Source organism: Bubalus bubalis, chromosome 16 (assembly GCF_019923935.1).
Source record: "Bubalus bubalis isolate 160015118507 breed Murrah chromosome 16, NDDB_SH_1, whole genome shotgun sequence".
Lineage (NCBI taxonomy): Eukaryota > Metazoa > Chordata > Mammalia > Artiodactyla > Bovidae > Bubalus > Bubalus bubalis.
Genome location: NC_059172.1, coordinates 62,892,219 through 62,905,732, shown reverse-complemented (window position 1 = coordinate 62,905,732; position 13,514 = coordinate 62,892,219). Strand labels below are relative to the sequence as shown.

Below are 13,514 nucleotides of genomic sequence, written 5' to 3'. Positions count from 1 at the left end.
TGATAAATGGCTCTATGCATGCATGTGAATGATAAAGACAGCTTGAGCGGTCTCCTTAGTATGACTCATTACAAATAGTCCAAAGGTAGTATTTCTGAAAGCCGCGTGATACCCCACGTGCCCTCAAATTTTGCTCCCTTTAAACTAGGCTGTCCCTGGGACTCAGAATAAGCAGCAACTGGCGGTTTCTACTGTAACCCAGGGCTGTCTAGAAGAGAGTGGGAAGGACCTCATTGAACAGAGGTAACAATGAAAGACACTAAGCCCCCAACCACCTTATTCTAACGCTCTGAGGCACGCCCACCACTCTGAGTGCTTGCTATTCCAAGAGATGAGGATGGTAAGGGCCCTCGGTTAGGGCTTCCCAGGTGGCGCTAGTGGTAAAATGGTAAAGAACCCGCTTGTCAATGCAGGAGACATAAAAGAGGCCAGTTTGATACCTGAGTGGGGAAGATACCCTGGAGGAGGGCATGGCAACCCACTCCAGTATCTTTGCCTGGAGAATCCCATGGACAGAGGAGCCTGGCAAGCTAAGATCCGCAGTGTCGCAGAGAGCCGGACCAGACTGAAGGGACTTGGCAAGCACAAGGGACGTCTATTAACGGCCTCCGGCCGGCAGAGGGAGCCCAGCCTCAGCGAGAGGCAGAGAGAGCGTCTGCCGGGCGCCCGCCGCGTTGCGCCGCCGCGGAGCGGGGCTCCGCCCATCTCAGGCTGGCAGCGGGCCGAGGGTTGAGGACGCCGGGCGGGCGTGGGCTTGTAGAGCCATGAACGGGGCAGGGTCGGGCCCTCGCCGGCGGGCGCGAGTGTCCCGCCTCGTCTCCTTCAGCGCGACCCACCGCCTCCACAGGTGGGGTGCTCCCTCCACAGGTGGTGGGGACAGGGCCGTGGAGCCCTGGGGTGAGGGCCCGGGTGTGGGAGGAGCGGGGCTGCAGCGGATGAAAGGCTGGGTGCGCGCCGCGGCCTCTTTTGGCTCCTGTGCTTTGTTGTTGGCGTCACAGCAGTGGCGACTGGAGTTGACCCGGTTCCTGGGGTCCCTGATGTTCAAAGCAGTTGAATTCGCCCAGGTTACTCAGTGCCAGGCACATCGTAAACAGGCAGAGCGTGCTAAGTCGCTTCCGTCGTGTCCGACTCTGCGACCCCATGGACTATATAGCCCGCCAGGCTCCTCTGTCCATGGGGATTCTCCAGGCAAGAGTACTGGAGTGGGTTGCGATGCCCGTCTCCAGGGGATCTTCCGGACCCAGGGCTGGAACCTGGGTCTGCTGCATTGGCAGGAGATTCTTTACCACTAGCACCACCTGGGAAGTCCGAAACACTCAATACGTGTTAGCTACTATAAAGATGTATCAAAAGCGTCATCTTTCCTCGCTAATATCGCTACAGCAGCGCGAGTTTTGTCCACTTGTTACTGAACAGAAAATGAACCTGGATGTTCACTTTCCCGAGAGTAAGAAGCACAGTTGGGGTTTTGAACGCAGAGTACTCAGACTGCTTGATTGCACTGAAGAGTTGATTTTGAGTACGGTGTTGCCACTCATTAGCAAGCTCGGCTGTCTGAGCATGTGTTTCTTGGTCTATACCATGGGGTCGCTAAGAGTCGGACACGACTGACCGACTTCACTTTCACTTTTCACTTTCATGAATTGGAGAAGGAAATGGCAACCCACTCCAGTGTTCTTGCCTGGAGAATCCCAGGGACGGGGGAGCCTGGTGGGCTGCCGTCTATGGGGTCGCACAGAGTCGGGCACGACTGAAGCGACTTAGCAGCAGCAGGATGAAGATAATAATTTCTACCTAACAGGATTCACCCATCCATTCATTCACTGGACCGGTATTTGTTATTAGATCTTGGTGCTAGGCAACAGGGATGCAGCAGTGATCAAGACCTGTCACAGTTTTCTGTCTGGAATGTACAAACTGATCAGTTTTGTGGCAGGTACAGTGAGATAATTTTGTGCAAAAACTTTGTGAACAGTAGCACTCTAAATGTAAGAAGGAGGTGAGCAGGAGAAAGGAAAGGAATAGAATCTCAAAAAGAAAGGGGTTATTAGGAAGCTCAAACGTATGAGAGAGGTAAGGCCTCATTGAAGGTGCACGGTTGACTGGACAGGTATAGGCACAAAAATCTATTAAGAAAATGGTTCTCTGCCTGGAACAATAGCTGAGTATTGTCATTTTAAAGTTTACCCGGGTTTGAATACCCCTCAATGGATTGGTGGGGTTATCAGTAGGCAATAGTTGAGGAGAAATAAAGCAAGATTTTAAAGAGATGTACTAGGTCATGTAATTATTTTTTAGGAGGAATGAGTTTTTTGTTCAGATTTTTGAAAAGCTTATTTTCTGTTGGGTTATAGTCGATTAACAATGTTGTAGTTTCAGGTGAACAGTGAAGGGATTCAGCCATACATACATGTGTATCCATTTGCCCCCAAACCAGGAGGAATAAGATTTCAAGCTACTTGAGGATAACCATCTTCTTTTTAAAGTTACTGTGTACCATTGCTTCATTCAGCCCATGCTTAGTATGTAGTAGTGCAGTAAGTCCCCATTATACAAACCTTCAAGTTGTGTACTTTTCAAAGATGCGAACACACATCTGGTTCCAGCAAGGAACCAGAACACGTGCCATCAATGTCAGGCATGAGTGAAGTTGCAGCTTGCTCTTTGTCTCCTGTTGTTGACGATCCTTCAGCTCTACCATTTTCCACCTCCTCTAAGGAAATCAGTCCTGAATATTCATTGAAAGGACTGATGCTGAAGCTGAAACTCCAATACTTTGGCCACCTGATGCGAGGAACTAACTCATTTGAAAAGACCCTGATGCTGGGAAAGACTGAAGGTGGGAGGAAAAGGGGACGACAGAGGATGAGATGGTTTTTGGATGGCATCACCAACTCAATGGGCATGAGTTTGAGTAAACTCCGAGAGTTGGTGAGGGACAGGAAGGCCTGGTGTGCTGCAGTCCATGGGGTCACAAAGAGTCGGATACAACTGAGCAACTGAAGTGAACTCCCTCCTCCAGTCACTAGCTCTTTTTGCCTGTTCACTTGATGCTAGACCCTATATGCCAGCTGTTGTACTATACTACTGTACTTTTCAAGGTATTGTACTGTAAGATTACAAATGTTTTATTTTTTGTGTTTGTTTTTTATGTATTATTTTTTTCTTTTTTTTTTAAATTTTATTTTATTTTTAAACTTTACATAATTGTATTAGTTTTGCCAAATATCAAAATGAATCCGCCACAGGTATACATGTGTTCCCCATCCTGAACCCTCCTCCCTCCTCCCTCCCCATACCATCCCTCTGGGTCGTCCCAGTGCACCAGCCCCAATTATTTGTATGAAAAGTCTTCTAAACCTATTAGAGTACAGAACTATATAGCTGATTTATGTTAGTTGGGTACCTTAGCAAACTTTGGGCTTATGAATACATTCTCAGAATGGTACTCTTCATATGTTGGGGACTTACTGTATTCAGTAAATGTTGAGTTGAAAAATGGAAGGGTCTTCAGCAGATCAGCTTTTGAAATCTTGCTGTGGAACGAGGATGTTGAATTTATTTATGCTAATTTGTATGGTATGTTTGTCTAATTAGGGGACACATTGTGGTTCCTGACATAAAATTAAGTAATGAAATCAAATGGATTTATGACTCTATTTGATGACCTAAAGAATAATAAGTTGTGAAGTTTTTCAAAGGCTAGAGAACACAGTAAGTGTAGGGAACAGAGAAGGTATCAGAACTTGTGTCATGTTGATTTTTTTTTTTTTGGTCAGCAAATCTCTTAGTAATGAAGAAAACTTGAAATTATTTGGGAAGTGCAACAACCCAAATGGCCACGGGCACAATTACAAAGGTGAGAGAAAAACTGGTGAAATTTTAGCCCTTTCAATAATGATGAATGACTGTTAAGCAACTGTGGTCTTAATGAGTAAGAAACTTTATGGACAGAGCATGAATGCTTTGAGTCTTGAATGAGAAAGTAAATGAAAGTTCAAAATGAAAAGATCTGTTGCCTTAGTTGGATGTATCTTAAGTTGTAGTTGAAAACAGAATGGTTTAAATAATTTTTTCCTTGGCCTTCGAGTACATGACATTCCTTTGGCACCGTGTTTTCTTCTAATTAGGTATTGCTGAGGTCAATGTTAAAATTAGATTGCATTCACTGTGTAAGTAACGACTGACAAAAAGAGAGTATTGGCTCAAGATGTGCTGTATGACAGGAAAATAAGTTGGGTCTAAACCTTTGACAGCAGTGTTCTAAGGAGGTAATTAATTTATGCAAGGACAAGAGACTTGTTTATTGAGATACAGATGATATAAAAAAAATAGCTGTGTAAGCCGTAGAGTATCACAGCAAATGATATGATGGAGTAAAAAGACCAGAAAAGATGTCAGAATATTGGGCTTTCACGTGTAGTTACTGTCTCCTACTTGATCTGTATCTCTAATTCTGTTTGCTCACTTATACCTAATGGTGTTTCTATGAAGCTGAAAGAAATATGTAAAAGTCATTAACTTGCAAAGCACTCTGATCATCAAGATCTTTCAGAAGTTTCACTTTTTAAAAATTAATTAATTTTAATGGGAGAAGAATTGTTTTACAACGTTATGATGGTTTCGGCCCTACATCAATATAAATTGGCCACAGGTATACATTTCTTCAAAATTACTTGTTAATCTACAAATCACTGCTATATACTGTGTTTACATTTTTATGAGTAAAAGGACAAGAATTTTAGGCCCGGTAATAGTTTGCTTGCTCAGGAAGGTAGGAGCAGCTCAGTGTGTAGCTGGAGTTCTTCCTGTACATTTTCTATTTTTATAGGCAGTGATTAAGCAGTATCTTGAAGTAGAGATTGCTTCCAAGTATATCATAAGCAGAATTTATACCCTTTTTGGCCTTGGCTAAGCACTCTTATGTTCCTCTGCCATGGTTGAATTGCATTAGTTGATAAAAAGATCTTAACTGAAAGAACAGACATTGTAGGGGGTGGGGGGAGTACAGCTTTGTAGGGCAGAGATCTAACACCTAATTTATGTTGCTAACTTGTGTTTGGATGTTAATCTGTTGAAAGTCATGTTGGTTTTTTGGTCATTTTGTTCTCTTCCCCATAGTTGTGGTGACAGTACATGGAGAGGTACGTGCTGAACGTGTCTGTGGTTTGTGCAGATCATTGGGCCCTCTTTCAGCCACAGTCATGGATTCTGTGTTGAAAAGTTCTGTTCACATTCGCGTTGCTTCATTGTTGGTCTTTGTGTACGGTGAGCTGCTGCCATTTCAGGCCGTTCCTCTCCCAAAGCATCATCCGTCATGTGCTGTATGTGGACAGGTAGAAGGGCAGTGCAGTGGAAAGGGAGCCTCGAGTACTTGGTGTTTCCATGCTGAGATGGGTTGTCTTGGGGATGAAGGCATTGTGGGACCAGTTTCTGCACATGTTGCAGTCTTTAATAATTTACCAGAGGTTAAAATATGAAGAGCATACTATAGTAATACTCACCTTTGTTTATTCTTTAGGTTGATCCTGTTACAGGAATGGTCATGAATTTGACTGACCTCAAAAAGTATATGGAGGTAATGGCATGCTGGATGCTATTTTGTGCTGTCTTCTGAATATTATATTTGATGGCCCTCTTTTCACTTCCTCAGCGAAGTATCATCAGAGGTCCTGTGACCTGGCAAGTGGAATTGGGTGTGGGAATGGGGTAGTATTAATAGTTGGAGGAGCTTCTCTCAGTGTTCTCTAAAGGTGTTGGGATGACTGAATGGAAATTAGTCATGGTTGTAGTACAGTGATAGGAATGAATGTAGTGTGCTCATCTTGTCTTCTTTGTTGACATATCCTGATTTCCTCTGTTTAACAAATTCTTCCCTTCTTTCAGGACACAGCTTTATCCTTGAAGCTTTCTATTCCTGAAATCGGTGAATTTTCCTTACATCTTTAATCACAGATTTTAATACTATCCTGTTTTATTAACTCCCGCTTTACTATAAACTCACTGGGGCAGTTGATGATAGGAATAACAAAAAAGAAGGTTTTCAGTAAAAGACTTACTGCTTATATCATTACAGAATTCTTGGATTGTAAGAGACTTCAGAGGTCATCCATGCCAGCTTCTTCCTTCCTTTGATTGAGATTGAGAGATACTGACTAGTTAACCTCCCCTACTTGCCCTCAGTCATGTAATTAATCCTTTGCAAAGTTGGGAATTAGATTTCCTTCCATCCAGCTTTGTTTTTATTATGCCATCATTTCACCTGTTTGTTTTGCTTCAACTTTGCTCCTTACTTTTGTTTTAAAATTTGACATTTGTTTAATTAAAAATGTTGTTATGAATAATCATTATTTCTTTCATGTTGCTTATCTTACATATATATAACAAGTTTGCCTGCTTTGCATCAGTCTTTGAGCTGAGCACTAGGAATCCAATGATGAATGAGACATAACTCTTAGCCACAGCGTGCTCACATGACTTTATAGCAGGTAGAGAACACTAAGTGTTGAATGAGTGTTGGTTGAAGAAATGAATAGGATAATGAGTGAGTGAGCGAACAGTGCTGTGCTCAAAGTACTTTAGGAAAGCTATGAAGACAAGGTTCTTGCAAACACTAGTGACATAAACATATATACATGAAGGTTTATAAGAAACACCCTAGGCAGGCATACAGCGAAATACCAGAGGAGAAATTCTCTGCACTTTTTTCCCATCTTTGTGTACTTGAAGGATGCTGCATACCACATGCTTTAAAAGTGGCTTATGACATACAGAGACAAATTAGAAAGAGCCCCGTAGAAGAGGTCTCAATGGAAAAGTTGGGATCTGAACAGGAGTTTTCAGTTAAAACAAAGATTAAACAAGGATTTATTTTCTTGATAGCCATGTGGATATCATTTATTTTAAAGTTTGTTTGGTTTAGGACTTACTCTTTTTATATGATTCTGATTTTTCTCAGAAAATGATTGTTATTGTTATTATTAATGTACCTTCTTAGAACCATACCATATGGAAACTTAGATTGTTCCACAAATTCTTTCTTTTTAATTGAAGTATAGTTGATGTATAATATTTTATGTTATGGGTGTACAGTATAATGATTGACAATTTTTAAAGGTTATACTCCATTTATAGTTGTTATAAAATATTGGCTGTATTCTTCATGTTGTACAGTATGTCCTTTTAGCTTATTTTATATGTAATAGTTCATACCTCTTAATTCTCTACCCTTTTATACCCTTCCTCCCTTCTCTCTCCCCACTGGTAACCACTAGTTTTCTTCATCTGTGAGTCTATTTCTTTTTTGTTATATTCACTAGTTTATTAATTTTTTAAGATTGCTTAGGTTTTTTACAATAGCTAAAAGTAATACAAAAAGTGAAGTGAAAGAAGTCGCTCAGTCGTGTCCAACTCTTTGCGACCCCATGGACTGTAGCCTACTAGGCTCCTCCATCCATGGAATTTTCCAGGCAAGAGTACTGGAGTGGGTTGCCATTTGCTTCTCCAGGAGATCTTCCCGACTCAGGGATTGAACCTAGGTCCTCCCACATTGCAAGCAGACACTTTTACCATCTGAGCCACCAGGGAAAGTTTACAAAGAATAAGGCAATTACAATTCTTGCCATTGACACAAATGCTGTGTATAATATATATAAGTATTAAGAAGCCAGTCTTTACATGTTTTTAGTTTTCTTTCTAAGAGCCCAGGATCATCGATAAATTACTCCTTATGGCAGAAACTCAGAACACCTTACATAATTTCAGTCTTAATCTGCTTTATAAAACATAATAATCATTGAAAGTGTGTCCTAACTATATTGTGGCATTGTGCTGAAGGTGAGACTGCTAGAGAAAAGTATTTGTGGTAATATTTTGGACAGAATTCAAGAAGTGTTAAACTAAATTCTGAATCACAGAGGCTTGTTATGAGAAAGAACCAGTGAATTCTCTATTTTTTGGTTTCTTACCTCTCTACATTCAGTAATGAGGATATCCAGCCATTATGGAGAGCTAGGCCTTTTTTTACTTTATAACTTTAAACTTTCTGAGATTGTTTTGTAAGACACAAAGTTCTTGCAAGCACTGAATTAGTGACGAGATGATAAGATTTAGAGGCAAAGGTAGGACACTTTGAAATATGATTCAAAAATGGAATCAGTGATATTTTCCTTTGTCTATAGGAGGCAATTATGAAGCCCCTTGATCATAAGAATCTGGATCTAGATGTGCCATATTTTGCAGACATTGTAAGGTGAGTGACTGTTTTACTTTATATAGAAGAATTTAACATTTTACTTAATTATTGTGTGACTTTTTTTTAGTGTAATGATATCTTTTAAAACTAGAATTTTTATTCTCTGTAAATATTAAACATGAAGTTTTGCTTATTTGTCTTTTGACCTTCTTTCCTTTTCTTCTCCAGCACAACAGAAAATGTAGCCGTATATATCTGGGAAAACCTCCAGAAATTTCTTCCTGCGGGAGTTCTTTATAAAGTAAAAGTATATGAAACCGACAATAATATTGTAGTCTATAAAGGAGAATAACTCTTAGAGATTAATTTCCATCCATATATGAAGAAGATCTTTATCCCCTTGAACAATTAAGAAGTCATCACCTTACTGTTGCACTTCCACATTGTGTTCTGGAGTCATTGTGAGTGAGTCCTGTTCTAGACTCAAATCTAATTTAAAACCAAGTTTGTAATGTATTCTGAGTATCATTTAAAGAGTCTTTCATCTGTAGATTAAAATCACTTCAGCGAAATGTTCTGGTGTAGAATCATTTGGAAGCAAAAGAATTCTGTGTTGTTTTTTTTTTTTTCATTATCTCATTTTTAGTATTCATTTTTTTCTTGGTATAATGTAAATGGTAAAAATGTTTATAAGACTGACAGTAGGTGAATATTATAAAAAATACCAGTGACCACAAAGTCTGGAAACAGATTACATAGTATTTCTAGTAGATTGAGCTCCCTTGATTACTTCTTTTAGGATATGCTAAATGTGTTCCACTGGAAAAGGGAATGGCAAACCACTTCAGCATTCTTGCTTTGAGAACCCTGTGAACAGTATGAAAAGGCAAAAAGATATGACACAGAAAGATGAAATCCCCAGGTCGGTAGGTGCCCAATATGCTACTGGAGAAGAGCAGAGAAATAACTCCAGAAGGAATGAAGAGGCTGAGCCAAAGCAGAAACAAGACCCAGCTGTGGATGTGTCTGGTGGTGAAAGTAAAGTCCGATGCTGTAAAGAACAGTATTGCATAGGAACCTGGAATGTTAGGTCCATGAATCAAGGTAAATTAGAAGTGGTCAAACAGGAGATGACAAGAATGAACATCGCATTTTAGGAATCAGTGAAGTAAAATGGACTGTAGTGGGCAAATTTAATTCAGATGACCATTATATCTACTACTGTGGACAAGAATCCCTTAGAAGAAATGAAGTAGCTCTCATAGTCAACAAAAGAGCCTGAAATACAGTACTTGGGTGCAGTCTCAAAAATGACAAAATGATCTGTTTGTTTCCAAGGCAAACCATTCAATATCAAAATTCATTACAATATCAGTAATCTAAGTCTACGCCCCAACCACTAATGCTGAAGAAGCTGAAGTTGAATGGTTCTATGAAGACCTATAAGACCTTCCAAAACTAACACCAAAAAAAGATGTCCTTTTCATTATAGGGGACTGGAATGCAAAAGTATGAGGTTACAAGATACCTGGAGGCTTTGGAATACAAAATGAAGCAGGGCAAAGGCTAACAGAGTTTGGCCAAGAGAATGCACCAGTTATAGTGAACACCCTTTTCCAACAGCACAAGAGATGAACCTACAGATGGATAGGGCCAGATGGTCAATACTGAAATTAGATTGATAATATTTTTTGCAGGTGAAGGTGGAGAAGCTCTATACAGTCAGCAAAGACAAGACCAGGAGCTGACTGTGGCTCAGATCATGAACTCCTTATTGCAAAATTCAGACTTAAAGAAAGTAGGGAAAACCACTAGGCCATTCAGGTATGACCTAAATCAAATCCCTTATGATTATACAGTGGCAGTGACAAATTTGATGGATTAGATCTGATAGAATGCCTGAAGAACTGTGGACAGAGGTTCATGACATTGTACAGGAGATGATAATCAAAACCATTCCCAAGGAAAAGGAATGCAAGAAGGCAAAATGGTTGTGTGAGGAGGCCTTACAAATAGCTGAGAAAAGAAGAAAAGCAAAAGGCAAAGGAGAAAAGGTGCAAGCTTATTCAGTGAAAATTAGCCCTGAATCATCTGGGACAATGCATTATAAACGAATGCACAGGGACTGATGCCGGTGCCTTTTGGTAGTGCATGGTGTTCATTGCAGATTTGCTTATTGAACCATGAACTGCTAGTGAACATATCATAGAAGATAAATAAACTGCTTATGTCTATTTGTCTGTTTTCAGACCTTATGGCTACCTGAACAATTTAAACTCAGAAGACTGAAAAATAATCACATGTATTAAACCTTGTTAAGATAATCAGTGTGAAAAGGATATGTTACTCGGTACAGCATCTCTTTACGAAAGTTTTTCCTAGCTTATTTTGTTCTGGTCACTAAATTTACCTGCTTCAAGTTGAGCTGCTTTTGTGGCATTCATCTCTGGTATCTTTCTTCATGCCAAAATCTACAAGAATATGTTTGCTTTCTTCCCACAAAGAACAGTTCTCACTTGTGTTCTCATTTGTATTTTAAAACCAAGTTCCTTAAATATAGGGTTCATTTTTCTCTCCACATAGCAACTAGTACACAATGGATTCTTAGAATGTTGCTGCCTGAAAAGAGTAAAAGGACTTGTGCCATGATTAGTACACTAAAAACATTTTCAAAGGAGTATACTTTTATTTCGGAGAAGGCAATGGCACCCCACTCCAGTACTCTTGCCTGGAAAATCCCATGGACGGAGGAGCCTGGTAGGCTGCAGTCCATGGGGTCGCTAGGAGTCAGACACGACTGAGCGACTTCACTTTCACTTTCATGCATTGGAGAAATGGCAACCCACTCCAGCGTTCTTGCCTGGAGAATCCCAGGGACTGGGGAGCCTGATGGGCTGCCATCTATGGGGTTGCACAGAGTCGGACACAACTGAAGTGACTTAGTAGCAGCAGCAGCATACTTTTATTTTGGAGAGTTTAACTGCATGAGTTTTACAATAAATTTTGACAATAATATGATGCCCACTTGATCAAATTTGAATGTCTTTTAGTTAGCACAATTTTTATGTTACTTACATATATTTCATTTAGATTACTTGACAGGCAGGATAACAATAATTTGGTAAGGCAATTTATATTTTAATTCTTAAAAATTCCATTCAAGGTGAACATTATTCCCATTTTACAGATGAGAAAATTGAGACTGAGTTGAGTTTTAAGCTACTTGCCTAAACTAACTCAGCAAAATAAGTAGCAAACTCTTTGATGCTCAGTCTGACTCCTAAGCACAGACTTTAAAACAAATGATAGTGTATACATTTCAATACTTTTTTGTTACCACATTATGCAGATTTGATATGTTAAAAAAATATTTTTTGTGGGGGGTAGCAGTGTCACTCCAGTTTATTGTGTTCATGAGTTGCTTCTAGAGAACATTTTTCCCCTACTTGCTCTTAGGAAAGTGAGAATTCTATTTACCTACTGTTTATCAGTCTAATAAACGAGTGAGTGAGTAGATGAGTGAATGTTCAAAGATAGGATATAGATTTTTTTTAAGTCTCCCTAGAACTGTTATTAGAGACCTTATCAAAGTATATTGTAATTATTGCTTTGTTGTCTAGTTATTAAGTCGTGTCCGACTCTTTGCGACCCCATAGCTGTAGCTCTCCAGGCTCCTCTGTCCATGGTATTTCCCAGGCAAAGATACTGGAGTGGGTTGCCACTTCCTTCTCCAGGGGGTCTTCCCAATCTAGGGCTCAAGCCTATGTCTCCATCTCCTGCACTGCAGGTGTGTTCTGGGAAGCTTTACTGTTTTGTTTTTTCACTACCCTGATAACTTGTGGGCAAAATTAAGCAGAATATCTGGTAAATAGTACACAATAGTTTTCGTTGTTTAAATGAATGGTGTTTGATAGAAACTGCTGAAATTTTACAATATCTTATACATAGTGGACATATGGTAAATATTTTTAGAATTGAGTAACATGAAAATGTTGAGCCTTTTTGAGTCCTAGTCTGAGTGCCGTTACCACACGGCTTTGTCCCTTTCACATCAGAGCCTTAGTTTTCCAAAATGAATGTTGGACAGATGTTTTCTGAAGTTGCTCCTGCCTGATCTTAGATTTTATATCTCAATGATTTAAAATACCAAATGGGTATTAATTTAGAGATGGGGAAAGATTATTGTGGGGTGGTGAGGTTTGGAAAAGCTTAGTGGAGGAGGTTAGTCCTGAATGGTGCTTAAAGTGATGAGACAGGGAGAGGGAATGGTTTAGACTTGAAGAGAAAAGGGGAAAAACACTGAAAGGGTAAAATTTTGTAAGTGAGGTTACCAATGTGATCATGTGCTAAGTGTATTTGGTATATAGTGAATAGATTAATAAATATTTTTACAAATTTTAAATAAAATTAAAGTTTTTTATTTTTAATTGGAGGAAAATTGTTTTACAATATTGTGTTCGCTTCTGCCATACACATACATGAATCAGCCATAGGTATACATATATCCCCTCCCTCTTGAACCTCCCTCCCACATCCCACCTCTCTAGGTTGTCACAGAACACAGAGTTTGAGCTCCCTGTGTCAGTCAGCAAATTCCCACTGGCTATGTAATTTTACATACAGTAATGTGTACATTTTAGTGCTACTCTCTCAATTTGTCACACCTTCTCCTTCCCCCACTGTGTCCACAAGTCTGTTCTGTATGTATGCTTCTCCATTTCTGCCCTGTAAATAGATTCATTAATACCATCTTTCTAGATTCCATATATATGTGTTAATATGCAATGTTTGTTTTTCTCTTTCTGACTTATTTCACTCTGTATAATAGTCTCTAGGTTCATCCACCTCATTAGAACTGACTCAGATTTGTTTCTTTTTATGTTGTTCAGTTCAGTAAGTCATGTCTGACTCTTTGTGACCCCATGGACTGCAGCCCACCAGGCTTCCTTTTCCTTCAGTATCTCCTAGAGTTTGATCAAACTCATGTCCATTGAGTTTGTGATGCCATCCAACCATCTCACCCTCTGTTGCCCCCTTCTCTTCCTGCTCTCTAGCTCCTAGCATCAGAGTCTTTTCCAGTCAGTCGGTTCTTTGCATCAGATGACTAAAGCATTCCTTTTTATGGTGAAGTAATATATACACTGAAGTAATATTCAGTGTATATAGGTACCACACTTTATCCTTTTATCTGTCAATGGACATCTAGGTTGCTTCTGTTGGAAAGCTCAGTACAAAATAGCTGGTTGGAGGAAGTCCTTGGGAAAATGGCAAAGGGCCAGAAATACCCTGGCTTGGTGTGCTCAGGCAGAAAAACATCTCC

General features: G+C 39.9%; 1 protein-coding gene across 1 annotated transcript; it reads left to right on the top strand.

Annotated features, from left to right (window-relative positions):
* The first annotated feature begins 688 nt into the window (after positions 1-688).
* PTS (6-pyruvoyltetrahydropterin synthase) lies at positions 689-8,766 on the top strand. Its single transcript, XM_006065233.3, has 6 exons — positions 689-847; positions 3,780-3,859; positions 5,122-5,144; positions 5,522-5,578; positions 8,181-8,251; positions 8,423-8,766. Exons 1-6 carry the CDS (start codon positions 765-767, stop codon positions 8,544-8,546), a joined length of 438 nt encoding a protein of 145 aa, XP_006065295.1. The 5' UTR covers positions 689-764; the 3' UTR covers positions 8,547-8,766.
* Positions 8,767-13,514: the final 4,748 nt, after the last annotated feature.